Source organism: Aythya marila (assembly GCF_965140915.1).
Source record: "Aythya marila genome assembly, chromosome: Z".
Taxonomy (NCBI): Eukaryota; Metazoa; Chordata; class Aves; order Anseriformes; family Anatidae; genus Aythya; species Aythya marila.
In genome coordinates, this window is record NC_139080.1 from 62,282,396 (window position 1) to 62,309,416 (window position 27,021).

The following is a 27,021-nucleotide window of genomic DNA, read 5'->3' on the forward strand; positions in this document are numbered from 1 at the left end:
CTTTGGGGAAAGAATGCAAAGCAACTTTGTGATCAAGCTGACACCACAGTATAGAATAGACACACAGTCAAAACTGTCATGTAATGGGTTTGGTTGATGACCGGTCAACTTTCTGAGATTATGCATTTTTTCCCCACATTTTGACTGCATCATTTATCAGGAGAAGGCAGGAAAATCTTCTGGAAGGCATTTTTACAATGTCTCATTTCTATTTAATTTCAGGTTAGTATTTTTAATAATTACTGAGTAAAACTAGACTAGTTACAAAACTCTGTAGGTAGTTTGCATAGAACACATCCAGATGTTCAAAAATCCAGAAAACTAAGTTTCACAATCAGTATTTCTGGATAGCTTCTGATTTTCAGGTACATACTGAAACATACCCAGTTCGTATTATAGTTCAACATAATCTTAAACCAGCCTTAAACTTGAATCTGATTCTGTGTAGCAGAAAGATGATTCATAATTTTCACCACTAATTAATCAGCTGCAATGTAAAGTGAAAAATTTTGTTGCTGGCAACAGGCTTGTGCAACATGAACTCGGATTAAAAGGAAAAGGTTAAGATGGGAGAAAGAAGAAATCACGCTTTGTTATTCTTTTGCAAAACGGTATTACATGTTTTAAGATGAGTATTCTAGAATGATGAACTGTTGGGAAGGCTGCAGGAAATGTTTCCCCATGTAGTAGTACCAATCTTAAAATGGGTAAAATGCATTGGAGCAACTGTTTATTTTTTCTGAACTCTTAAAATGGCATCTACATTCCTAATACAATGCCAATGTGGCTGTGTTAGTTGAACCATCAGCAAAGACAGTCAATACCAAGTCTAGACATAGATCATGAAATTCAATCAATACAAAAAGCAGGAAGGTAATACTAGAAATAGTATTGGTGATAGAATATCATCAGTGGAGATGCATTTATTTTTTTCATAAAGGAAAAATAGCTCTAGGAAAAACACTGACAAGAAATTAATTCTTACACCTCATTGCAAGCATTTGTACTAATGACCCCTAAAACAGTCATTTAGAAGGGTGTGGAGGAAGAAGAGCGGATCTAACAGCATTTATTAGAGCATTTCTGATGCAAAGGAGTGAAAAAAATAGTTAACAGGTTGAATTAAGTATAACCTGAAGAACTAACTTCTCATGTCATATTGTATTCTGTAATTATTTATTAAGTTACTATTAATATTCACTAAGTTAAGTGAAACAGCATGACAAAAAAACCTTTTCAGCAAGATGAACAATAAACCCATCTTTGTAAATTAACTAAGGCAACTAGCCTCCCTTAGGAATATTGCTTTTTTGCTTTACAAGTAACATTTTTGTAAAGATTGCAGAGACAAAATATTTGCACTGTTGACTTACAAATTAAAGTCTTGTTTAAAAAAGTGTTTTAAGTTGAGTGGGCCCCTGAGAAAGCACACCGACTTCAGCATGAGGTCACAATACCTTTCCTTAAAATTGCACGGCTTCAGATAGTAACACTCACATTTTCCACCATAAGGGGAGACATAAGGGTATTTGGAGGAGGTCAGCAGAAGTTTTGTCCTCTCTGCATCCCAAACAGCTTGATGGAGAGAGCCTCAGCAAGTTCCCTGCTGGGGGTTCCCCACTTTGGTCAACCCATGCGAGCTGCTACCCAAGACATCCCACTCCTGCACATTCCTGCCCACAGCTTCTTATCGGGGTGTGGAGATGAAGCGTCTGGGATAAACCCTGTTCCAGCCACAGCCAGGTGGCACACAGCTCCCCGGGAATCACAGCCAACTGGAGTAAATTAGAGTAGTCCTCAGGCTACCCTAGACAGGGCTGGGCCAAGTCAGAAGAGGAGAAACACGCAGCTATAATTAGGACAGAGTTCAAGGAACACATTCTCTCTTAATCAAAAACATTTTCCCTCTTAATTTGGTTAAGCATTAATAGTTTTACAAAGGTCTTTGTAGTGTACCTCCTCTCCTTCCCATCTCTGCAGCCACAGATACAAATGCTGGCAAGTCTAGGCAGGAAGAAGCATGAATGGAAGGGAATATTATCTTTACCATGTCTTTTCTATTTCTATTGCACTCGGGATTTTTGGACCCTAAAAGAAGGGTACAGATCAGAAGAATTCAATTGCAATGCCAGTGCTGAGGATGAGCATGTTCCTCCTCTCCAGGGGACCCAACGTGTAGTTAACACAAAGCAGGCTGTCCCAGAAGACAAGCATCTCAGCAAGCCAAGAGTCAAACTGGAGACAAACACAAACACTTTTTCTTTGTTTGTACAGAACTTCAGTAAAACTGAACCCAAACGGGAACAACAACGAAAAACGTTTCAACACCCTTCTCCTCCGCCTGTATTTTTGCTACCTGGATAGCAGCTGGCAAGGAAGGTGGTTAACACTACTGCTGTTACACCACCAGAAGAAAAACAACATGACTGCCAAGATATTGGAGAACCCTTTAAATTTGAAAGATGAGAACTGCTCAACAAGAAGCGATTACATTTGGGTCCTTCGAAGCCTGAGCTCAAACTGGACGTAGCTTTGCCTGTGGGCAACGCAGGTTTGTTCACCTATAGGAACTTCCCATATACAGAAGGCTCTTCCAGTAATCATGATTTTCCTAAAACCTTTCTAAAACCCTATGTTTTACATTTGGGAGGTGCATTCATACTAACTTTTGGAAATGGGGAAGGGACACCTGCTGCAACAGCATCACGGATGTTAAAAAGCAGAACAAAAGCAATCTAACAAACTTAAAAATTAAGTCTGCAGAGAAAAATAGATCTGCCTATGGCTGCAAGGATTTTTTATTTTATTTTATTTTTTTTTTTTAATGGGGAGGAGGGGGTCAGAAAGTTTGCTGAGTTGGTGTTGAGGTTTGCTTGCATATTTTTTGTCTGCTTCTGTTCTAAGGGCTTGTTTTCTTTTTAAGTCAACCCCTGTTATTTGAGGTTAAATAAAACCTCGGATTTTTGCCTGAACACATTTCCAGCCTTCAAGGTCCCCTCAGAACTTCTAAGAAAAAACTGTATGGTACTAGCACTTACAACTGATAAGATCAATTTTAATTAAAGTATAAAGTAGTTTTTTCACACTGCAGTGCTTATTTACCCTCGCTTGCCCCTCCTGATCTTCTATCATTACCCTCATTTACATGGAAAAGGCCCAAAGAGACTTCCAAAATCCTGTAATTCCCTGTGCTAAGGGATTGCAGAAAATACATCTAAAATCCTTAACTCCCCAAATTTATGGTCAAAATCGTTAAACAAACCACACACACAAAGGAAATATAATTTGCCTTTCTGCAGTGTGAGGACTAGAAGCACAGACCCTCCCAAGGGGGTTAGTCTGGTAGAAGCAGAAACTGCACACTGCTCAGCCACAAACTGTTTCACATCACATCTTCTGGACTTGTGGACCCAGCCCTGCTCAGTTTAAAGCTGCCTTGGAAGGTGCAATGTCAAGTGAATAATTCCAGGGCCTGCCAACGTGAGGCACAGAGATAAGGACGGGCATTTGAAAAGTGTGATGTGGTTCAGAGGGAGAAGTTGCCAAAGCTTTTGCAGAATCGCCAGATTAAGTCCCCTCTGCTGGGGACTCTCAGAAAAACACAGCAGAGCAATAACCCTTAGAGGTCTTGATATTTTGCCTAAGTACATGAATACGATAGGGTAGTGTAGAACATCTAACCCAGCTTTATGTCCCTCACACCTTCCCCCATCCTGGGTGCCAGACAACCGTCCTGAGTGCCTGTCCCAGTGCAAGATCAAAGTTTTCTGGCATTTCCTAGCATCGTCTCCCAACATACTATAAAACAGCATGTTGAAAAAGGCTAAGGATCAAACATACCCTATGCACAGGCCCACTGAAGTTAGGAAAAAATGGAAGTAGCTTAACTGAAAACAAAAGTGACCCTGGCTAGATGTCAGGGAAAGCTTTCTAACCAAAGAAGTAACAAAGGACTGCAGCTGAGCTCCTGGGAGGCTGCAGAATCTCTTTTAGTAGAGGTTTTCAAGAATAGATCAGTCCAGGGGAAAAAATAAAAAAAATTAAAAAAAAATCAAACACATATTTGTGACTGTCTTTGCATAATGCAATTCCCTATAAATTGGCTATATAACTTAACTCATTCATCTCCCCTCTACTCCTGTTGCTCTACAGAAGCAATCCTAGCCATTGAGAAATGATGACTTCAGATTCAAGGAGAAAAAAAAAAAAAAAAAATCATAACACTTGCTTTAATTCTGAGCTTCCACACAGAAATATGCAGCTTACTGGTTTTAGGAGTCAGCAGGGTTCATGCTTTAGAGTTCCTCTCTGTAACTATGACAACAGAAAGTTTTAATTATTTTAATTGAGAGCAAGAAAGAAATTCCAAGTCTTCACACTGAAGAAAACTCCAAACAAAGTGAAATTCACTGTAAGAATCAGACTGCAACACTGTTTTGAAGCTTTGCAAAGAACTCGAACACCTTTAAAAGACACCCGTGTGAGACGAACTGCCACAGCCAGCGTAGGCTCCTAGCCAACAGCAAATAAAAGGTAGTGCAACTAAATCCTCTTACTACAATCTAATCTGAATTATGAAATATTTGCTATTTATGTATGGGGAGAGCTACCATAGCTGACACTGACCAGCTTGATCATGTGGCCAGACCTTTATGCAGAAACTTGTAAGAACCAGCAGAGCCCACAGGTGCTGCATATAAGTAAGAGGTTCAGGTACTGTATTCCTAGTGGAGCACTTGATTTCAGATAGGGTAACACACCTATCTGAATCATATAATTTTCAGCTCCACATCACTGCATAAAAAAATAGTCAAACTTTCCTCAAGAAATGCAATTTTAATATGTTCCTCTGTGAAGAATTACAGTATTGCTTAGAGGCAAACATTTCTTTTTTGTCAGTAACAGCTGTTTCTTAAAACTGTTAAATCCACATTCAGCTATGTGGGATTGTTTCTGTTTGGTTGGTTTTTAATACCAACTCAATGGCATAAAATCCTGTATCTTCTGTTCCTAGCATTCAATAAGAAAATGCAAATTTATCACGGTAAGAAACTGCTTTCCAGTTTTAGTTTCATGGGTCCAGTGCACATACACCAGGCATCATAACATTACCTCGATGTAAGTGGTATTGCTGCACTGATATTTGCTCTGTAACTGGTAATTCAGGCCTTGAGACAACTTTTTGGAATTATCTGAATGCCAAGCATGATCTTTAGAAATATAAGCTTTCAAAAGACTCAGGCACGCACCTAATACTTTTGAAAATAAATACCATGCCATTCCTGTCTATGATTACATGATACAATTGACATCAACAGGATCCTCCTCACCAAGACCAGATCCTTCCAATTTCTTCTTTTTCACACGAATGATTTTTGCTGTTTGCTTTGAATTTTGTTTTGATACGTTATTGTTCAAATGACACTTGAAATAATCTGACAAAGGATATTATTTTTTTCTCCTATAGCTGAACATGTGCAAGCTGACTAAAGCCTAACCACTGACTTAATTTTGGCTTAATCAATTTTGATAAAGATTCCCAGCATCCCTTGAAGATGTAATGACCAACCTTTGTTCAAAATAATGAAAAAAAAAAAAAAAAAATCAAACATCCAGCCTTCTATCTAAATGAAGTAGATTAGGTCAAAATAGTAGAAGAATAGTAGGATAGTAGAAGGTCAAAAGTAATCAGTTCCACCAAAGGTTCTAGCAACTCTTTTATTAAACCAAGATATTTTTTCTGCTGTAATCCTTACTCTGAATAGACATACATGTATATGTATGTTTCAAGGTGCTTTAGGCTTCTGCAGCATATTCCTTTCCCCTGAAGTGAGTAGCCTATAATACTATCATGAGCAATCTCCTAATGTGTAACTAGGGTACCAGGGGTTGCAGTTCTGCTCAGTAAAGCACATCCTGTTTGTCAGAAAGGCCATTTTTGTTTGCCGTCCAAATCTTGAGGCTTTGGGGTGTGATGGACAGGGTTGATCCAAAGGTTTGACAGATGGGTTCTGTGCTTTGGTAAGGTCAGTGTTTACTCTGGAATTACCTTTGGCAGATGAGCTGCCTTTGCAGCTTTGCATCAGAGACGCTTAAAATCTTCAGGCTTGCCTAAAAACCTCCTTCATGCAGCTCATGGAGTCACCATGTTCCTCCCTGCCAGCCCGCCCCAGGGAAGGGCTGTCAAGCTGCTAATGCTAGCCTATTACCTTTTTACCACTTCAGAAAAGTACAAATTAATTGTACCAATATAGACTCCACGGTTTTACCTTTATAAAATTTCTCCAGTAAAAAACAGAACATCCTGAACCAGAATCATGACACCCACCCAGGATATGGATACAGATCAGTCCAGAGCTACGCATCATATGCATTTTTAGTTTGGGACAGATACACCTAGTGTGTTTTTTTTAAATAGCAGTATTCTGTAAATTTGTGATGTCAAAACAACAACCCCAAACTAGTCAGCTATCCTACTCCAGAGACAATACTTCCTGAACTGATACATGCCCTCTTTTCTCTTCCATCCCAACAAACCTGTTGGTTTGCTCACCCTGTATTGCTTCAGCCCTAGACAGAGGTATCCCTGGGGCAGGGCCTGGGGCAGGGCCTGCCGTCGTTGTGCGGGTGGTGTGAGGAGTACTTTGATGTTTTGTCGGTCTGCTCGAGTGCTATCACGACCAAAACAATCCTCATCCTACAGAAAAAAAAAAGAAAAAAAGAAAAAAAGAAAAAAAAAAAAAACCTCAAGTGCTAACTTTGTACAGGAGGAAACAGCTGTACATGTGAAAAATAATCTTAGTCTACACATATCAGGAACACGAGTATAAACCAATAAAGTGACAGGCATTGTTTAATTAAATGCTCGGTCCCTTCTTCCAGACTGAAAACGGCTAGTGCTTTTGACTTAGCGCAAGACTTCCTTTGTGTACATTTTAAACAATCACTTCTGTAACTCCCTTTAATGCATTCTTCTGGTTCCCCACTCCTGCTTCAGGCTTACAAGACCTGAGAAGAATCATGCTTTTCCCTGCATTATGATTTTTTTTTTCCTCTTTGCAAGGCTGTGCTGAATTGAAAGTGCGTATCAGGCAGATCAGGTTTCCTGTTCCCCATAACTGTTCCCAGTAATGGTCTAAAACCGACTTCAAAATGCAAGGACATTTGTATGCATCGTGATCTTCGGAGCACACACCTGCTGCTTAAAGGCACTGTACACTTTGCTAGTTCCCATACAGGAAAGCAGGCTTCTGATTTGAACCCTTCACCTACATAGTACTCATGAACAACCAAACAAATAATAATAATAAAAATCAATATAACGAAAAATGCCATGAGCTTAGATACAGAATACGTAAGAGTAAGGAAAAAAAAAAAAGACCTCTATAGCAAAAAGCTAGTTTTTGTTCAGCTTCGGTGAACTCCATGCAGCTGGTTTAATCCAACAGCCCCCCAACCCCAACCAAAGCATGCCAAATCAGAAGTGTGTTCTTCTGTGAGATTTCTGCCTTCTTCTGGAGCTTTCATAAGCTACAGGAAAAGAACAAACAAACAAAAGAGGGCCGTTATAAAAACACAGACAGGACAAATCAATGCAATGAAGGATTTACACCAAAAGAAAGCAAGTACTGAGAGATTTATTTCCTTTTGACATTTTATAGATTCCTGCCCCTAAATATCTTCCTTTCACCAAGACCCTCCAATTTTTATAGACACACACTTTCAAAAATAATTAGTTTTCTGACCATCCACACTGACTTTTCCTCACCTGCATTTATTCAACAGACCAGTCTATAAACAAACATGGCTTGCATTGCAGTTCATCTTTAAGCAAAGACTTCAGGAGAGAGCTCATGAAACTTGCTTCTTCCGCAGAATTTTTTCAGGAAAGTGGAATAAGAGGAAAAAACAGCTTGAGGATCATGGAATAAAGATTCAGTTTTGAGAGCAACAAACACAGCTTCCATGTTCTAAGTAGCCAGACTCAAGACCTGAACTCTGAAGAAAAGCCAAGGATGACTAAGAAAAAGTTTAACTTTTAAATAAAAGGTAGAAAGTTTATACTTCTCTTTTATGTGAACAATATCTAACATCTTTGAACAAGATCTAACACATTTTATTTTCAGCGTCATCATTTATTAATTGAGCCTGCTTGTAGAAAAATTGGGTCCAATTTGGCTCCTATTGAAGTCAGTGCCAAAGCATGCCAAAACACCTTTTGTCTTCACTGCAACTGCAACAAGGTTCTCCATGTAAAGTATTCTTAAATCAGGGAAAGGCTTTGGTAAGTCACTACTGCTTGCACAAGAAAAAGAAGCGTTGTTACCAAATCACTGCCCGAGGAAAAGAATTGCATTTTGCCAGAACAGCCCAGGGACAGATGAATAACTGAAGGAATCAGAAGGCCAAGAGCATTTTCTTCATAATAAATCTTGTCCACACCTATCTGGAGCACTGGGAGAGGGGAGAATACAACCTCCCTTTTTTGGAGGAAGACAGTTTGTAGAGGTGATTTTAAAGACACTATAGTTGTCAAGTCTTAACACAGAAGAACAAAAGACTAGTCAAAGTAATCCAGAATAAACGTGGCATCTTGAAGGATACCAGAACCTTTTGTTTCCAGAAATGATCCCACAGCTTTAGTGTTCCAGGTGAAGCAAGTACACAGGAAAAAAAAAAAAAAAAAAAAAAAAAAAAAGTGTTAAGCCAACTCAAATATTACGCACAAAAAGAAAAGGCATGTGTTTTGGAACATCTAAGTCCTTCTGAGGGAATTTTAGAGAGGACAAAAAGAATAGGGGGAAGAATATGGCTGAAGAATCCGACATCACTTGAAACAGAAGCAAAGAATTTGATCTTTTGAACTTTAGGCCTTATTCAATCCTGGAAAAAAAAAAAAATACTAAAAAACAGCTTTGAGGCAACTCCCTTCTCCCCTACCCAAAACAGCCAATGCAAATTAAACCTAAAAAGCTGAGGGCAAGTCAGGGCATCCACACAGCTCTTCAAAAGCTTCTATTGCAAGGTCTTGTGGCTTTCTTCCCTTCTTTCACCAAGGGAACAACTATATGGGAAAAGTTTTTTGCAAGTGTAACCATGCTGTCAATTTGCATCTCTCTTCATTTGCCCAAGGCCTTTGCTTGCTGACAACCAATACTGAACTTAGGCAGCCTTTCTCCCATGATCCACTCTGAAGTGTCCTAACTTCCTCTGAAAGGAGATCCAGGAATAGCTGTCAGGATGACTTGCTGCATGGTCCTTAACACAAACAGTTTGTTTCACTCATTCACATCAGTCTTCAGTACAATATAACCCTGCATGCACCTTTCAGAGCACCCTGATATATGATCACTCACTCCTTACTGTCATGCTATGAAAATCATAACTATGATGGTCTGGGACTCGGGTCCTTCTTTTACTCTGGCATAGTGAATAAAAGAACCAACCATACAGGCAAAAGGTTGTCTCTAAGCATCGAGCAGACTTCAAACAAGCCCCAGATAGGGGGGAGGTCTGGGCTGCGTGCAACACAACGTAGATGTGGCCAGTCTGCACCATTTAGCCCAGGATGCAAGCAACTTGTACTCCCTCATACTGTCTTTCCAAACAATAAAGGCACAGCTACAGGAAACCATGGGAAATTTAGAATATTAAGGCTTCTCAGCATGAACAAAAACTGAAAAAGTAGTAGGTAGTAGCACTTGCAGCCTTACAGTCCAATTTGGTTCCGATACATGGATTCCATTCCCTTCAACTCTGATAGAAAGATTATGCCACCTCACAAACAGCCATCTTCTATCTTATAACAATTAAATAGTGCCACAGAATTATAGCAGAGGCAAGGCCCACTGCAGTCTGCTTCTGTGTCTGATGATGGCCAACACCAGCTAGCTTTGAGGACAGTTTAAGATGCCCCCAGTAAGGTGGATGTGGAAAGTCTGCTTTGACATTATGTATCATAGCAGCATTCAGAGGTTCTCCTCTCTTTCCAGAAGGGCTATTTAGCCATTTGCTCCCAGCTGAGCTCACCCCTCACACAAGCATTCTTCCTCCTTTTTGAATTCTGCCTCATTAGCTTCACCGATTTCCTCTGGTAAACAGGCATGCCTTAAAATAAAATGTACTTGTCCTTATGGTTCTCAACATAGCCCCTCGTAAAGATGATTCTCATCATAGACAAGAAGTTACACTGAAAAACAGAGTATGTGAAAGACAGGAAGCAGGTCCAGTGACTACCTGGTTAATCCTGCAAGATGCTCAACTGCCTTTTGTTCTGCAAAGCATGAAGCATGTGCTTACATACATTAGTAATCATGCCAAATTTTACCACTAATTACAAAGGGAAACTGCCATTTTCTGCCTTCCAAATATTTTTTCATGCAGAAGAGAGATAAAAGATCCTCCTTTTCCATTACTAAAAGGTGCTTTGTCTCACACATCCAAAGAACTTATCCCTCAGTATACTTAGTTCACATTTTCCTGAGAACTGCTTATTATCAATCACGCACTAATCTGCAACTTCAATAACCAGACCTAGAGGAAGAAAGAATGCTTCTTGTCTGGCTCACAAAGAACCATTTTGTCACCCTGAAAAGTATAAAGTGTAAATGCTGACAAACATTGACAAAAAACAAATACATGAACCACACAAAATGCAACCCACTTTTACTTTCACATTAGTAATTATCCGTGGCTATAAAATAATGGGTTTATTATAAATTTTGAATATGTAAACAGAAGCTGTTGGTTTCCACAGAATGTAAATGATCCCCTTTACTAAACATAACACAAATACCTGACCTAAGTGATGGTTTGCCACATACATTCACTTCTCTCGCACCACACCAAGACAGAATATTAAAAAAAAAAAAAAAAAAAATCACTAGGGGCAAAGAGAAAGAAGGAATTGTTTAAAAGGAATCACTTCAAAGGTCTGAGACTTTTAAGAAACAAGCTTTCAGATAGCTCCCCCTTTCAGATAGGTTGCATATGCTGATGATGCACTCCAGTCACTAAAGGTTTCTGTGAAGAATGATCCAAAAACCCCTATGTGGGTGTTTAACATTTACTTTTCGGTAATGATGGTTTGTACTGTAAATTCAAAGAAACTACTGAGGTTTCTCATTTCCTGCTCTGGAAAGGAACTAATAGAACTGCACTTCATAAGAGGGTTTCTTCCCTTGTCATCACATCATTTCTTTTCCTCTCTCACTGATATTCCCAATTCTTTCTGTTTCCTAATTCTGACCTCCCCATTGCTACTGTTTTCCTTTCCTTCTCTGAAATAAACAATGTAAATCCACTTGGTGGTGTGACTGCAGCTGCCTGTGGCTCATATCCACCTTAGACTGGATCACCCCGACCCTTTTTTGTACACCTGCCTCCCAAGGAGTCCCTGAGCAGTCAAACTGTGGCTAGTGGGACAACAGACAAAACAAGGCAGGGTCCGCTTACGGTGATTTAAATCTCCGAGTATTTAAATTTTACCTTTTATAAAATCAGTATTTACGGTCACAAACCAAGGAAAACAAAGTTTTAATGGAGCTAAAAGGGCATGTTCCCACTTGACAGAACAGCCAGGCTGCCCCCTTAACAGTGCAACAGAACCAAAGGAGCACAGCTCCCATTTTGCAATGTTTCCACTTCTGAGTAACAGCATGGGGTGACCCCAAGCATGTCCCTTTGACCTCAGTGCTTGCAGGGTTCAATCATCCTCCATCCAGGACGCAAAGGAAGAAGTGGGAACAAAAGCACAATCAATATAGAAATTACAATCTTGATTTTAAATTATGAAATTACATTGGTATACAGGAAGCACAAGATCTGAAATGTGTGCTAAAAATGAAGTCTACAAAATTCTACTAAGATTTTTAAATATGATTATTCACCCACAAAAATCTCACTTTTGAATAAAATGCAGCCAATACAAGCATTATCATTACAAAAAAAAAAAAAAAAAAAAAAAAAGTTTTAAACGTAAGGGTTTAAATTTAAAAAAGAAAAAGAAAAAAACTGACAAGAACAAAGAAAGGGCAATATATCTGTAATCTCTTGTCTTTCTACCAAAAATATGAATATTAATAGTGATGCAGTGTGACCAGTAAGTACTTCTTGTTTTCTCATACATTTTCAATAGCACCTTCATAACAGATATTTTAGAATGCGAAATGACAAAAAAAAAAAAAAAAATTACAGCTTCTTAATTAAATTCTCTTTCTGAAGCACCTTTTTCATTATTTAGACACTTCAAGAGTTCCCCTCATATCATGTGGTTCCAGTTCTCAGCAGTTTGCCTTCTTGAGGGGAAGGGTTGCAATTTTGCAGCTACATTCAACTTAATACTTTAATAAACTGAGTAAAATATCAACAGACAGTATTTAACTATACTAAATACTCCAAGAGGTGCTAATTCCAACTTACATAATTCCAAAATAAAGGTTAATAAAAAGGCCACCTCACACAGTTTACATTTACCCTGATTATATTAAGAAATTACTGCTCATTGAAACCAGGAAAACAGACCCCTGTCAATATTATTGCCGAAACCTCAGGTTGACTAAGAGGTAACTTCATTTAAAAGTTAATGGATTTCCTTCTTGCTGTCATGCTGGTTTCATTAATTTTGTTAAGTGCACCTAGGGAAAATAAAGTCTCTCAGTCTTCATTTATTTTTTGGTTATTCCCTGGAGTATTCAAAATTGCTGGTCTCATCTGTAAAGATCCTCATGAAATTAGTAACCTATTTCAAATACATGACGGTGACTTTGAGAAGTAGTTAATAGCAAGGTTTGTGAATCCTTTTGTTCCTATTTTAACAAGAGAACTGAGACTGCACAATTGCACATGCACCATCTTGTACTCAGTGCACAGATTCCCTAGTCCCATTTTATACACATAATAAAAATTTAATGAAGTTAGAATCTTTCTAATGTGGAAGTGCTACAGAATACCATGAATTTACTTTTTTTTTTTTTTTTTTGTAGCTTTTATTACAAAGAATGTTTGGTATTGCATCAATGATATTAAAGAAAAACGTGTACTTATTCACACATAGAGTCTGATCTCTGCTGATGCGCAAAATATGTGCACCTGACAGAATAGTGCAGTTTTTGTACAGAGAAGAAGCAACGAGGATGCAAACAAGACTTACTAATTGAATCTGTTTTTCTGAACACTGTTTCAGGTAAAATAAATAAATAAATAAATTCAAGATTGTGTATTTTATTTATTGTGTTAATAAAGGCTTACCTTTTATTAACAGTTCTTTTCAAAAACAATACTATGAATATCCAGAAAAATCCAACCAGGGGAAAGGAAAGAATACCCAGATTTAATGTGCTTCAGTTTTGATATTACAGTTTACTAGAACAGACCAAAATTACCATAGGTCAAAAGCAGCTGCAATCTACCATTAAAAAGATTTTCATGATGAAATAAAATTAAATAAAATATTTTCATGATGAAATAGTGTACCTGCATAATTAAGCAAATTTATCAATGAATGATATTACTTTTTAAAAAATGTAGAAATAAAAAAGAGCAGAAATCACTGTTACAAAGGATTCATCCCATAGTTACATAGCAAATGACTATCAATTTGACTTTTACTGTCAACTCTCAATTAGAATCATTAACAAACTATGAGATCTTTCTATTTGTAGGGATCTATTTTCTGCTGACATGTGCATGCATGCATTATGCATTTATATTTGAGGGGGAAAAAAACAAGAGCCCACCATTGCCTGCTTGGAGTCCCTATACCTAAAGTAGCTTATGCCAAAGGCACACCCCACTTCGGGTATTTTTTTGTTGATGGTAGTTTTTGGTGCAAAATTTAAAAAAAAAAAAATATATATATATATATATATATATATATATATATATATATATATATAAAAATCCTGTGAGGACAACTACTCCAACTCTTAACAGAATCAAAATACGTGATGCACACAACCCACCCACAATCAGGTACTATGTCAGAACACTACTGGCATGCCCTATGACTTCAAGAAATAGACTATGCCTACTCAGAAGGCAACACCTTACCAAAAAAATGCCCATTTTATTGTTTAATCTGTTTGAAGGTCAGTTTAAAAAAAAAAAAAAAAGGTAATCATTTTCTTTAAGTTATCAGCTAATTCTTGCCCTATTTGTAGCAGGTCTGTTAAAAACCTCTCTCAGCTGGTATCCTGAACATCTTTTTGGAGCTCCACCCAGGATCACGAGAAGATGCCTCAAGCCCATGCCACATACCAGGGTCAGACACACCTTACCAGAAAGCAGTGAAGGGCCTCTTTTAATCCAAAACAGTCTGGCCTAAGAACAGACATTTCTTTTTTATCCCAGAACACGTGCTCTCCAAAATACCCCTCTCTGTTACCATACTACAGTGAAACATATCAATTATGAGATATTTGATGCCCTTTCCTGATTAACTATTACCAGCCTACTGCCAACCTGCAGGCCGGAGGGCTAGTTTCCCCATTTTCGCACCACAGTGCTCTTATCTCAAGCCACGAAGGCACAAAGGGAGAAGAGCGAGGCCTCACGGCTAATAGTGAGGAAACAGAAAACCCATGAGGAGCAAAACCCATGCCGAGCAGAGCGGCGACAAGGCAGGGGTCACACCACAAGCTGCCATGGGCGGCAAGGGACTTGCCAGCTGCCTCCACCCTTCTGATGCTGACCCCCTGTGTGACCTTGGAAACATCACCCAGCCTCCTTGTGCCTTGGGTGCCTTGCTCAGGAGCAGAAAAAACAATCCTCAGAATCCTTTCAATCCTTTGAAATCCACAGAGAAGAGCCAAGTACCCCTGGACTGTTCTCCAAGTCTTCCTCTTGCACAGCCTCTGCTCATTGTTTTAGTCTGAAGTGCGACTGAAAGCCCGCTGCTCTTGCATCAAGAGTGCATTAAGAGAGATCATAACTCAAAATGTCATGTTTTGCTGCGCAGAGCTGCTGTCAGACATAGCAAGCCAGAAGTAATTATCACGCAAACTAAGCATAGCATTTTCAAAACTTCAGGGACAAGTGTCTACTTCTTGCCATTATTTCAGATTCACCGAAGAAATGAAGTTGACTGGCACTCCTAGAGTCACAGCACTCAGCCTTCTGCCCTTGAAAGCACACAACAGGACTAAATCCACCACAATAACGTAACTACGCAAACAGCAAACAGCCATTAAGTTGCGGTTTTCATTTCTAGCAGACGTGGATTTGCTTGGGGGAAAAGAGAGGAATAAAGTGGCTTTTATAACCACTTAAAATATCTTGCTTTTGTAATAGTTCACGGTTTGTAAAACTGTACCAAAGACATAAGTTTCCTGGGTAGCTGTAAACCCAATTAAAAGTGTGAAAAACAGAAGAAAGGAGGAAATCTTAGATCTAGAATAAAATCCATTCAAACATTTATAATCTGTACCTTGTGCCAAAACTGAAATTCTATAAAAACAAGTGCAACAAGACTCTGCATTCTTAGACATGTATATGAAAACAAAAGATTTAAAACTAAACATTCAGAAGAGGCTTATACATCTGTTTCACTTCATGGCTGTAATGTCAAATAACAGAACATAGCAAATCATGTTTTATTTTTTTACTAAGAAATAATCATATAAATTTGATGGAAAAACATAGACTAAAAGCAACACTGATGCTCCCTGAACAGTTCAAAATGGCATAAGCCAGGACTCAGTTAAAAGAGCCAGCTCTCCTCCAGCTGTGAAGCAGGTTGGGACACTGATCCAGCTGAAGACTAACCCAGAAAAAGGGAAATCAGTGGTTACTTTTCAGCTGGACATGCACTGCTCTGCACACACAGCTGTACAAACACTTGTGCCAGTACAAAGGCAAGAGAAAACACAAAGGTGGAAACCACTGGCTAGGGGAGAGCTATGCAACTCCTTTCCACAGCATTTCAAAGGTTCACAGAGCTACAGCACTGGGTGTGTCTTCACATTATACAAGTTTAATCTAAAAAAAAAAAAAAAAAAAAAAAAAAAGAAATACAGGCTGCTGCAAAAAAGGAAAGCCTCCCTTCCCTAAAGTTCCCTGCAGTGTAGTCTCAGTGCCTACCGTAAAACACTAACAAACTATTACTTTTCTGTCAGATCCACAAACTGCTCCAACTGTTCAGTGGTTAGATTCAACACAGGGAAGGAGCAGGTGGAAGGGATCAAACCTTCAGCATCAGACCACCGCCAGGTCACAGTAAGTATCGCAGGAAACCTTTCCCTGGTCTTGAACTAGACCATTCCCAACACTGCAAGCCATGCGTTCTTGAAAATAAATTACATCCTCACACCTTTTCTGTCCCATGGGAGGTTTTTGTCAGACATTGCACACACCCCACCACCTTTTAGGGTTTGGTTCATGACCAACAGCCACAGGACTATCTTTTCAGTTTATTCTCCTAATATTCCTCTGTGACTGCACAGGCAGCAAAAGCATATGTATGTATAAATATGCATAACATACCCATGTCTGCACATACAAAGATGCGTCTAAACTTAGACTTCAAAGACCTTAGGTAGGTACTGAATTCCAGCGTCACCGTGATTTGCCTACTCCTCTGCACGAAGCACGGATTTATGAGCCTATCTGCAGGCAGTTGACTCTGCAGGGCTTGACAGCTCTCCATACACGCAGAGCTGGTAGTGCCAGAGATTATAGTTAAATTTATAGTTGGATTTGGGCTCCCTCTCCCTCCCCAGCCTTTTCCTTTCTTTTCACCAGCTGCTTCACCAAACTTTAGTCATCCAAGCTGAAACATACAGAATGCTCCAGGATAATTTTTTATTCTTTGAAAGTCTCAGCCACTTCCAAGAATAAAGTTAGGAGAACTGATTTTTCTCCTTTTTTTTTTTTTTCTCCCTGATCCCGTCCATGCTAAAACCACATTCTCACATTACTACCAAACCCCGAACCCCCATTTTCCAACAAGTGCTTCAAGTGTCCAAGACACGCCACTTGCTGTCACCAGCCTTAAAATCGCAGAGGACCGAGCAAAGGGCCCTTTTGAACACCCTCAGCACTTGCACGCTCCGTCGGGGCTGATTAGCGTTCGGCACAGGACAGCTTTGAAGAGCTGCTCCATGCTGCAAAGGGCTTCTCCCAGAGCCATTCCTGTTTCTTTTCCTTTATTTTCTCCTTTTTCCTTGTCTTTTCCTTTCCTTTTTATTTTGTCTTTTCCTTTTCGGCTTTTCCTTTACTTTTGCTTTTTCTTTTCCTTTTTTTTTTTTTCCCTCTTTCCTTTTTCTTTTCCCTTTTTTTCTCTTTGCTTTTTCTTGTTCCTTTTTTCTCTTTCCTTTTCTTTTCCCTTTTCCTCTTTCCTTTCTTTCTCTTTCCTTGCCGGCACGCTCGGGATAACGCCTGTGCTCGGTGTCCCGGGCACTCGGGAGCCTCCGGCACCTGCTCCTTCCACACCACCTCGGAGCAAACCCTCCGCAGCCCCATCCACCCGGCGGCTGCGCGTCCCCCCGCCTCACCTTGCCCCTTGCGGGACCGCCACGAAAACCCACGGAACGACTAATTTCCAGCCTCCCCCTTCCCCGGCCAGCCCCCGTGCCGCCCGTACCTTGATGCCCTGCTGCTGCGAGGTGAGGGTCAGCTTGGACTCATCCAGGAGCAAAACTTCGCAGTAGAACTCCTCGGGCACGGCGCAGAAGCAGCCCATGCCTGCAGCCGCGGCCGGGGCCGGGGCCGGGAGGCGGGACGAGCCCCCGAGCGGCGGCTCAGGGCAGGGGGGGACAGAGGCTCGGCAGCCGCTAGGGCTCCGCGCCCGGCCCCGCGGGGCCGCCCCCCGCCGCGGCCATCCCCGGGGGGAGCCCTCCGCAGGGGAGCAGCGGGGCAAGGCAGCGAGCAGCGAGACGGAGCCGCCGCCGCCGCCCCGGGGAGGAACCGAGCCGCCGCCCCGTCCGCGCACGCTTCCCTTTGCCTCCCCTTCCCTCCCTCCCTCCCTCCCTCTCTCCCTCCCTCCTTCCCCGCTTCCCTCCCTCCTTCCCTCCTTCCTTCCCTCCCTGCCTGCCCTTTGTGCCGAGCCGCGGCCCGGGGGCGGCCCTCAGGCGGCCGCGCTGCCCCTGGGCCCCGACGGGGGTGCGCGGCCCCCCGCGGCCATGGCAGGGGGGTGCCGGCCGCCGAGCCCCGCCCCGACGCCCTGCGCCGAGCCCGGCACGGCCGCACCGGGACCCCCGCACCCGGACCCCGCCGGCGGCCGCGGCAGCAGTGACCCCTGCTGGGCGCCGGGGGGCTCCGGGGGGCGGCGGGGAGGATGATTTTTTTTTTTCTTTGATTGTGTTTTTTTTTTTTTCTTCGTGTTTTTAGGTGTTTTTTTTGCCTCCCCCTACTTGGCGGGGGTTCGTGAAGAGGCTGGCTTGCCAAGCAGCCTTGGTGGGGAGTGTTTAGTGCGCAATTAAGCAATGAACTTGGCACAAATATAGTTAACCCCCCCCACCGACTCCCTCACCTCCCCCCCCCCCCCCAAAAAAAAAAAAGGAAAACATCCCTGTAGTATATTCTTTAAAAACTGTAACATAAAAGAAGTTGGAACTGCCCTTGCTGCTCCTCTGCACACCCTCTGGATCACACAGTGGTCCACCCGTGTGTTTTAATTGATACAGACACCTATACTCGGTAATTTCTCCCCCTCAGGCCGAAGGCTAAGCCCTGATCTCCCTGTGCATTTGCTTAGCTTTGCATGCGTGAGCCGTCCCACCAAGGATCACACAAATTTTGCATGCGTAAATTTAGGAATATGCATGCTTTTCTGATGATAGCCAGCTTGCACACTTTGCATAAGAGAAGGGTACAAGGAGATTCCTCCCTCGACAAACCCTATTAGCTATGTACACGTAGGAAAGTCGTACAGGGAATTATACCTCTGCATTTAAACACCTGCCCTAAACAAAACCTTGATGCTCCCAGGTGATATCTCTCTAATTTCCCTTTTTTAAGTGCAGGTTGTGTGTAAACACACACAGTGAGGTCCTGGGATCTCTTCAGCCATCCTGTAGCTGCAAAAGCAGTATTTTCCATGAGCACTGTGACAATCAGAGCAAAAGACGAATTTGTTAGACAAACACTTGTGTAACCAATATTATACATGTCTGTAAAAACGTAGCCTTCTGAGCAACTTTCAGAATACAAAGTATGGCAAAAGCTTAAAAATTCAAGTTCCTAATCTTGTTTGTTAGACTATATATGCCCAGTGAGAATGTCATCCATACAGCACAAGAAATTTAGATAAATTTATTCCTGCTCTTTCCAAACACATTTTTCAAGCACAGTTCTTGCATCCTTCTGACAATGGACAGTTTTCTAGGGAACAGATGGCTCCTTTTTCCCTCTCACTAGTCTATTTAGATCTATATATCATGCACGTCATGACATAAATTACCCCCTCCGTCAGTTAAAGTCATTATATATGTATAAATCACTGAATAATCAAGTGAGAGGGAGGGCTCAGTGAACCCTGAATCTGTTTTAAAACCTTTAACTATAATTTAAAAGCAGCTTATGTTGCTAAATCACAATCCCACACCTGAGCAGTTTAAATCAAGGTTAAAAGCAGTCCAAGCGAACGATTTCATGCCTCCTGTTTTTGAAGATTCTTTTCAGGCTCCTGCACACTAGCGGATTGGTCCACAGGGACTACACAAAATGTGCATTCGTGTTCAGCTGGTGCCAGTCTTTGGAGCACAGAGACATTAACACATAAAATCATCTCCTAACCAACTACTGCCAGAGAGCGTAGCTAGGAGCTGCTCCATCAGCAGTGCCTGAACCTAACGCTTGAGGTGAGAACCTTGGAGGGAGTCCTGGACTGAGGAAGTGAGAAAATCTGTAGGAGAGCAGAAGAGGAGAGGAGGGAATATATACTAGAAACCAGCATGAGCCTTGAGGGGATCCAGAAAGCAAAACTGATTTAGAGGGGCAAAAATGTAGGGCCAAGGCTTTGCTTAGAGCTCTAAGCTACTTAAGACCAGCCCTGCCTAAGTATGTCAAGTATCAGGACAGCTCACAACTTGGGAGAAACATAAGATAGTCACCTGCTTTTAAAATCCATTGGAAAACTCAGCTTCTTTTTCCTGCTCCCTGCAAGAAAAAAAAAATAAAAAACAAACAAACAAACAAACAAACCAAAACAAAACAAAAAACACAGGTCAAGCACTGCTAGGGAATACCTGCTGACATAAACTCTCATTACACACTTATGGACATGTTTAACTCAGGCATGTAAATACAGGACCAGGGCATAAAGGCATTTTTTGTCCATCGCCTATTGAATGAGGTACACAGCGCAATTCACTGCAGTCACTGTGATCCAGGACACCTTCGTAAGAATGATTAATTTTAGCTGTAATCAAGTATTTGTGACGTGGTTATACAAACTGAGAGCCATGACTTCGGTATATGAAGTGACCTACATCCATACTGAAACATGTCAGCATTAAGACTAATTGCCCAAAGGAAAGTTTAGCATATCTGGTTTCTCACTTGTCTTTAAAGTTTCACAGCCAGTAGTTGAACGTGTAGCAAGAGGCATGTTGACCTTTTTTTAGCCATTATCATTATCACTGACCTGTCACTGTTATTCCCTAGTCTATAGAGAAGTAATTCCTATATCTCATCCACGTGGCATCCTGAAGACCTGTGAAAAGCTAAAGTGAGACACTGAGCACCACCTTCACTTTCTTCCTGTTGTAAAGATGTGTCTCCTGGCTTCCTGCTCACATGCAGAGCAGAGAAAATCACTGTGCTCTAGTAAAACAAGTGTAAAGTGAAAATAGAAAACAGCAGCACATATTTTCTGGGCTAAATGCACAACCCTGAATGCATCTTCCATTACAGAAATTCCCAGCAGGAGAGCTACTCAGCAGGTTCCAGCAGGGACTATGTTCTTCACAGGAAACACAAGGTGCAACTCTTTCAGCAGTATTGCACTGCTCTGGCTTCACATGTACCCACCTGCCCATACATCACTGCCTCAGAACTGCCCTCAGTCATTTGCAGTCCCTCAAGAGAGGTCCTCCAGGTGTTTGACATGCTGTTGGAAGGTATATTTATTTCTGTCTCTTCCAGCAAAGAAGAGAACTCAAGCAGGCAATGCAAAAAGAATTGTTTCCACATACCTATTTTACAGCATTCAGAACCTGAAGTTTGTGTTACAAGTGTATGAACTCACATTTCTCTTCACTTCACTTAGTAAAGCTTTTACTTAAAGCACTCTCATGAATACTACGGTCTAACAATTTCTCCAAACTATATGTTACTACTACACATCACATCGATATACATCCACTGGGCAGTAGCAATCCAGAGTGAATAGTGACTTGACATTATACTCTACTTAATACACTTAGCAAGCCCTTAAACTAAGATCTAACAGTCAAGACCACTTAAGTATGAGAAATGTTAAATTAAGAACTATATTCAGATCTATAATGCAGAGATAATCTGAAAACAAACAACAGCAACAACAAAAACCTTAAAAGGACCAAAATTACTCTTGAACAGCTGATTAAATTTCTTTGCATTTCTGTAGCAATAGACACCTTGAAGAGCTCTAAACTGAGATACCACTTAGTAAAAATTCATTATTGTTCTTTTGCTTGCTTGTTCATCTAGAAAAGCCCCTAGGAGAATGCAGCACTACATACACATACGTAATGATTAAGTAAGTCATAGAAATATTGCATTTTTTGATTTTGAATAAAGAGAGAATTATATTAAATGTAATTTCTCCAACCAAAAATATATTTTTTCAGAGTATTTATTGTAAACTGTAGAGCTAAAATAAGAAACAGATCTCTTATATGTCTATCAAAGCTAGAAAAATTCACGTCTCAAAAAAAAAAAAAAAAAAAAAGAATTAGCTACTATTTATTCAACCTAATTTTGTGTGTGATGTGGTTTTAGAGTCTCTGTTAAGATTTTGACAAGTTACCCCTATGCAAAGAAGAACCAGATGATCCTGTTTTATTTTGCTTGTACTTAGCTTCCTTGGCAGAACTTGAACATGTTTTAATAGTAAAGATAATTGAGAGGCAAGATGTAATAATCTAACTTACAAAGAGAAGAAAAATACATTCTCTCCAGGACTTGAGTTCATGCCCTGACACTTTATATTGGTACTTTGTGGCACCAGTCAGCAGGAGGAAAGAGTCTATGAAGATCTATGATCTATGGATGCTCTGAAGATGGAGAAAAACACATCTTTTTCAAACAGCACTATTTAAAGGATAAACTCCCACCCTTCTTAGTAAAACAGGACTGAGCAGATCCATGCTGAAGCACAGAAAACACTATTGACTCTAAACTACGAAATCTTTCCTATCGCGTTAGAGGAGCTCCGGAAGAATAGCTTTGTTTCTAAGTCAGAGAGCAATGATATGCCAAAACCTTCAGGCTCAGGGAGCTAGAGTTATGCCTGTACCAAGGTACTAGATATACTCTGATATTCTTCTAAAAGGCAGTTGTTCTGAATACATTTACTGAGGTATCTTTTATCCCAATGATAGGCTGGCCATGCTGGCTGGCAGATTACAAGGGACACGGGCAATCAGTCAGTCTGTTGTTGCTTGAGCTCCACGCTGCTTAAGCACAATGGAAATCATGTTTGTCTGCAACTATCACCCCTTCTTCTCCTCTCCTCTGCTTTCTGAATGTAAGTTGGGGGGAGGGGGGGGAGGCATTGCTGTCAAGAGATTCTCAGTTCTGCTCTCAGAGGGATATATAATTATATTATTCCTCTACGTTTGTTAGAAATAAACCTGATGACAACTAAACCAAAGGAATGACTTAAGCAAGCCAGACATAGGCTGAGAGGATTCTCCTGGCCAAAACTGAAGGCTATTCAGGAAGGCAAACAGTAAGGAGATAGTTAAAGTGACACAGGTGTCAATTAGGATGAAAATTTTAACAGGGAGTGTCTCTCACCCACAAAAGAAAGTGTTTGCGGAGACAAAACATTAGTAGTAGACCAGACATCAGTAGGTAGCTCTGATAGATAAAACTACTGTAATAAAGTTTATTAAACTGCTGTGAACCTTAATTTTAAAAAGTCAACAATTTTTACAAGTATTTTACAAGTATTAGATTTTATTCTGTCTTCTGATGTCTAAATATTACAGCCACATTCACAATTGAGTCGACCGTAAGTACAGTTTCTAAGTCAAAAATGTAGTTCTCATATAGCTACCTCAATTTCTATTACTGTGAAATCTATTTTAAAATAATGAAATCAGCTATAGTAGTCAGCAATATTTCAAGTTTAGAAAATCTGGAAATCCATAGGTTTTCTGATGTGGTTTGTGTTAAGGATTCCCTTTCCTGGACAAACACTCCTTTTCAGTTGTAGCTTGAATGCAGAAGATGTAGTAATTGAATGGAGAACATCACCTATGGTGAGCTACTGTGATGGGATGCTGTACGTAATCAGAAGACATCTTTATTTTTCAGTGTCTATACATATCTATGATGATTTCATGAACAGGATTTCAGCAGCTGCCTGCAGATGATCACAGAAATAAACAGTTCATCACACATCTTGTAGACTCATACACTTGATGAGTGAAACAGTTTGGAACATGTCACGTAGCCTGCTGTGGCTTCTCTTCACGTTTTCTTTCTGTAGTCTGAGGATGGGAAGTATCCCCTTAAGCTTCTGTACCAGTCACAGAATCTGAATGATGTGAAGAGGACTGCCTACAGAGGAATTGCTCCCGTTCAAAGTCAGAGCTGAAGGCCAGACGGGGTCACTAAAGGATCCAATTGATTTCCTTTTTACAATATTCCCTTAAACATGGCATCATTTCTTGCTGCAGAGCCCATGAACTCACTCTGATAAAGCATATTTTTGGAAATATCAAGTCAAGCTGAACAGGAAGATCTGGAAAGTTAACCTCTTTTCTGGGAGTTTATCTGTAAGTGTGGTTTCACCTGACTGATATGTTTGTGTGTGCATCATTTGATAACCTTTCTTTCTTTCTTTACAACATGAAAAAATGTAAGTGAGAACTGTATGAGGCAGGAATTTCCTTAGTAAACCAAAGAAATTAAAACAAAAATATTTCAAAAACATGTTCTCAGGCCCTAAAAAAGAGACACAAAATATTTTTAATGTCCTGGTATTGCAACATTTCACATTGTCACGGGTTAAGTCTCATGTGGCTTTTAATAACAGAGCAATACTTAAGCAATACTTACTGCTCCCCATTATTCTGTATAGCTAACAGTCTAACTTTTGCTTTCAAGTTACTTGGACATTACAACATTCAGCTGGATGAAAAGAGAGTCTCCTTCCGGCATAGGAGAGGAGAAAGGAAAATACATATAAAGGGCAAGAGATAGGGGAGAAAAAAAAAAAAAAAAAAAAAAAAAAAAAAAAAGGAACAGATTTACAGTTTGTTGTTTTGGTGGAAAGAACTGTGAAATAAATGAATGGGTGGGAGAGAGGTGAAATCTAGATAAACAAAGGAAGCAGTTAGAGCTGCATTAGAGAAGAAAGAAATAAAAGGAAGAAAAATGGAGGGGGGGAAAGCATATAAACTGAAAAACAGAAAGAGGATGAAAGTCTGATAAAAAAGACTAAGCAGGAGATGTTTCTGTAGGAGCTGAGCATGCCAAATGGGGACAGAAAGACAGGATCAGACTAGGTCATGAAAAATGTAAACACCTCTCACAGAATTGAAGTGCAAATACTGCTTGTGCAGGCCTTACCCTCAAATATAACACTTTGCCTTGAAGGCAACTGGAGTGTGGTCTAGCACGATGGGTGTTCCTCTCCATTATCTGCTTCCACAGCCCTGTTGTGTTCCTCACAGTCCCAAGCTGCCAACCTCTCATAGTGTTTTACTTTGCACAATTTCTAAATGTGGGCTGCTGGTGTTTTCAGGCACCACATCTAATGCTGTGCCACACTGTCATTCTTCCTTAGCACATGGGGTAAACAGCTACCCACATACTAGTTGGTAACATAAAGGTTATTTTTGCATGTGGAAGGCCTTGTTTTCTCAACTAAGATGAGAAATATTACATGGTAATGGAAGATCCTAAGTATCTCAACATTCAAGTGTTCACCTCCATGTATAGCATATTATATATATCATATATAAATTGATTATGTTATGGACAGTTGTATATTTTCTAGAACACAAGAGCAGGAACGTTTCTCAGTCACATAACATGTAAAATATATTGCTATTCTAATATATGCATGTTTTCAAACCCACCACATTACAGAAGAGCACAGATTGCCAAGAATTGATACAGAAGTCCTCCAAAGTTGTGAGAGCTCTGTGTACAGTGTCTGTGAAGAGAAGATTTATGAGATTAAACCATTCCTTCCCCAATACTTTTACAGAAAAGCTTCTTCTTTACTACCTAATAGTTTTCCATATTTGTAATACCAAGTTCACCAAAAACGTGTCCACTGCTGCTAGCACAAGATCATAATGAATTGTGTGTGTGTGTGTGTGCATTTTTGCATCATGTTTATGTCATTCTGATATGGGCTAGATTCCTGGCACCTTGCTTCTTTGCCAGAAGAACATACCTCAAATACCTTTTTGAATGGTTGCTTACTTACACCTCTAAGTCTGCTAACCCAGCCAATGCTTATAGCAAAGTTCTACATCATTCCTTCCATGTTTACAGAGACATGTTTGCACAGACTATAATGTCACTAAGTTTGCCAATTAAAATCTAAGGATAATTATGTAGTACTTCAGTTTACCTCTGGTCTGTACTACCCAAAGTCAATTAATAAATCATTAAAAACTCAGCTGGAGTTTTCTATTTACTCTGTTCTCTTTATGGAAGTGTTAAGAAACCCAGGAAGGGAATACTGACTAGCATACCAGTCATTGCAAGAGCTTCATTTTTTTGTAAAAGGTGAAAGGAGCGGCAGACAGATGACTAAAACAAATTTGAATTTTTCAGATTACTTAGGTCTTTGAAAGTGATTGTTTCATCTAATACTTTTAAGATTTGAAAGAAGGTATGACACAACTAAACTTGCTATCAGCCTGAAGCTCCCAGGCTCAGGACCCTTTTTTTCAGGAACAAATTTAAGCAGCTCACCTGCTTCCTTTTCCTTTCTGTATAACCCTTCTGGCTGTGGAACAGCCAAGCCTAAGAAACCATTGAGCAGGACTTGTACCAGGTGCCGGTGCCCTGGCACTGGCAAGTGGCAGGACACAGACAGTTCCACACGGCTACAGCAGCCTCTCCACAGGGCACGGCTGGGCCCTGCAGCCGAGATGTCAGTGCCTTGGAGAAATGTGCTTAAGGGGGAAAATGCTCCATGTCAGAGAGAAGAGTGAGGAACAAGTGTGAAGTTGAGTTCCGCAGGAGGGCAGGAGGTGCTTGAGGCAGGCAGCAGCAGTTCCCCTGTGGGCTGTGCAGGGAGAGGCCCCTGGTGAAGCAGGCTGTCCCCCTGCAGCCCATGGGTCCCACATGGAGCAGATCTCCACGCTGCAGCCCCCCCATGGGTGGAGGAGCCCCCGGTGGAGCAGGACAATGGAAGGAACTGCTGCCCATGGAGATGAGCCCCTGCAGGAGTGGGTTGTCTGGTGGGAGCTGAGGACCCATGGTGGAACCACTGGTTCCTGAAGGACTCCATAGAGAGGACCTACACTGAAGGAGTTGAAGGACTGTAGTCCGGGGTAAAGATCCACACTGCTGCAAGGGAAAGTTGTGAGGAGGAAGGAACGGCACAGACAAAGCATTATGGACTGTCTGCAACCCCCATTCCCCATCTCCTCTTTGTCACTCAGTGTGACGGAGAAGGAGGTAGAAGTGTGGGGAATGAAAGAGTGAAATTCAGCCTGGGAGGAAGGGAGGAAAAGGTGTTGTCAGTTTTGTCACTGTTTCTAATTATTCTGCTCTACTTTTTAACTGGCAATGAATTAAATCATTTTTCCCCAAGCTGAGTCTCTTTTGCCCATGACAGTTGATGGTGAGCAATCTCTCTGTCTTTATCTTGACCCAGAAGCTTTTCATCTTTTCTTCTCCCCTCAC

At 40.7% G+C, this 27,021-nt stretch overlaps 1 protein-coding gene across 1 annotated transcript in view; it reads right to left on the reverse strand.

The window, feature by feature from the left end:
- EPB41L4A (erythrocyte membrane protein band 4.1 like 4A) overlaps positions 1–17,931 on the reverse strand; it is a 130,543-nt gene extending 112,612 nt beyond the window's left edge. The window contains exon 1 of the mRNA XM_082783368.1: positions 17,579–17,931. Within this exon, the coding sequence (XP_082639494.1) occupies positions 17,579–17,677 (99 nt within the window). The 5' untranslated portion in view covers positions 17,678–17,931. The remainder of the gene's footprint in view (positions 1–17,578) is intronic.
- Between the last annotated feature and the right edge of the window lie 9,090 nt (positions 17,932–27,021).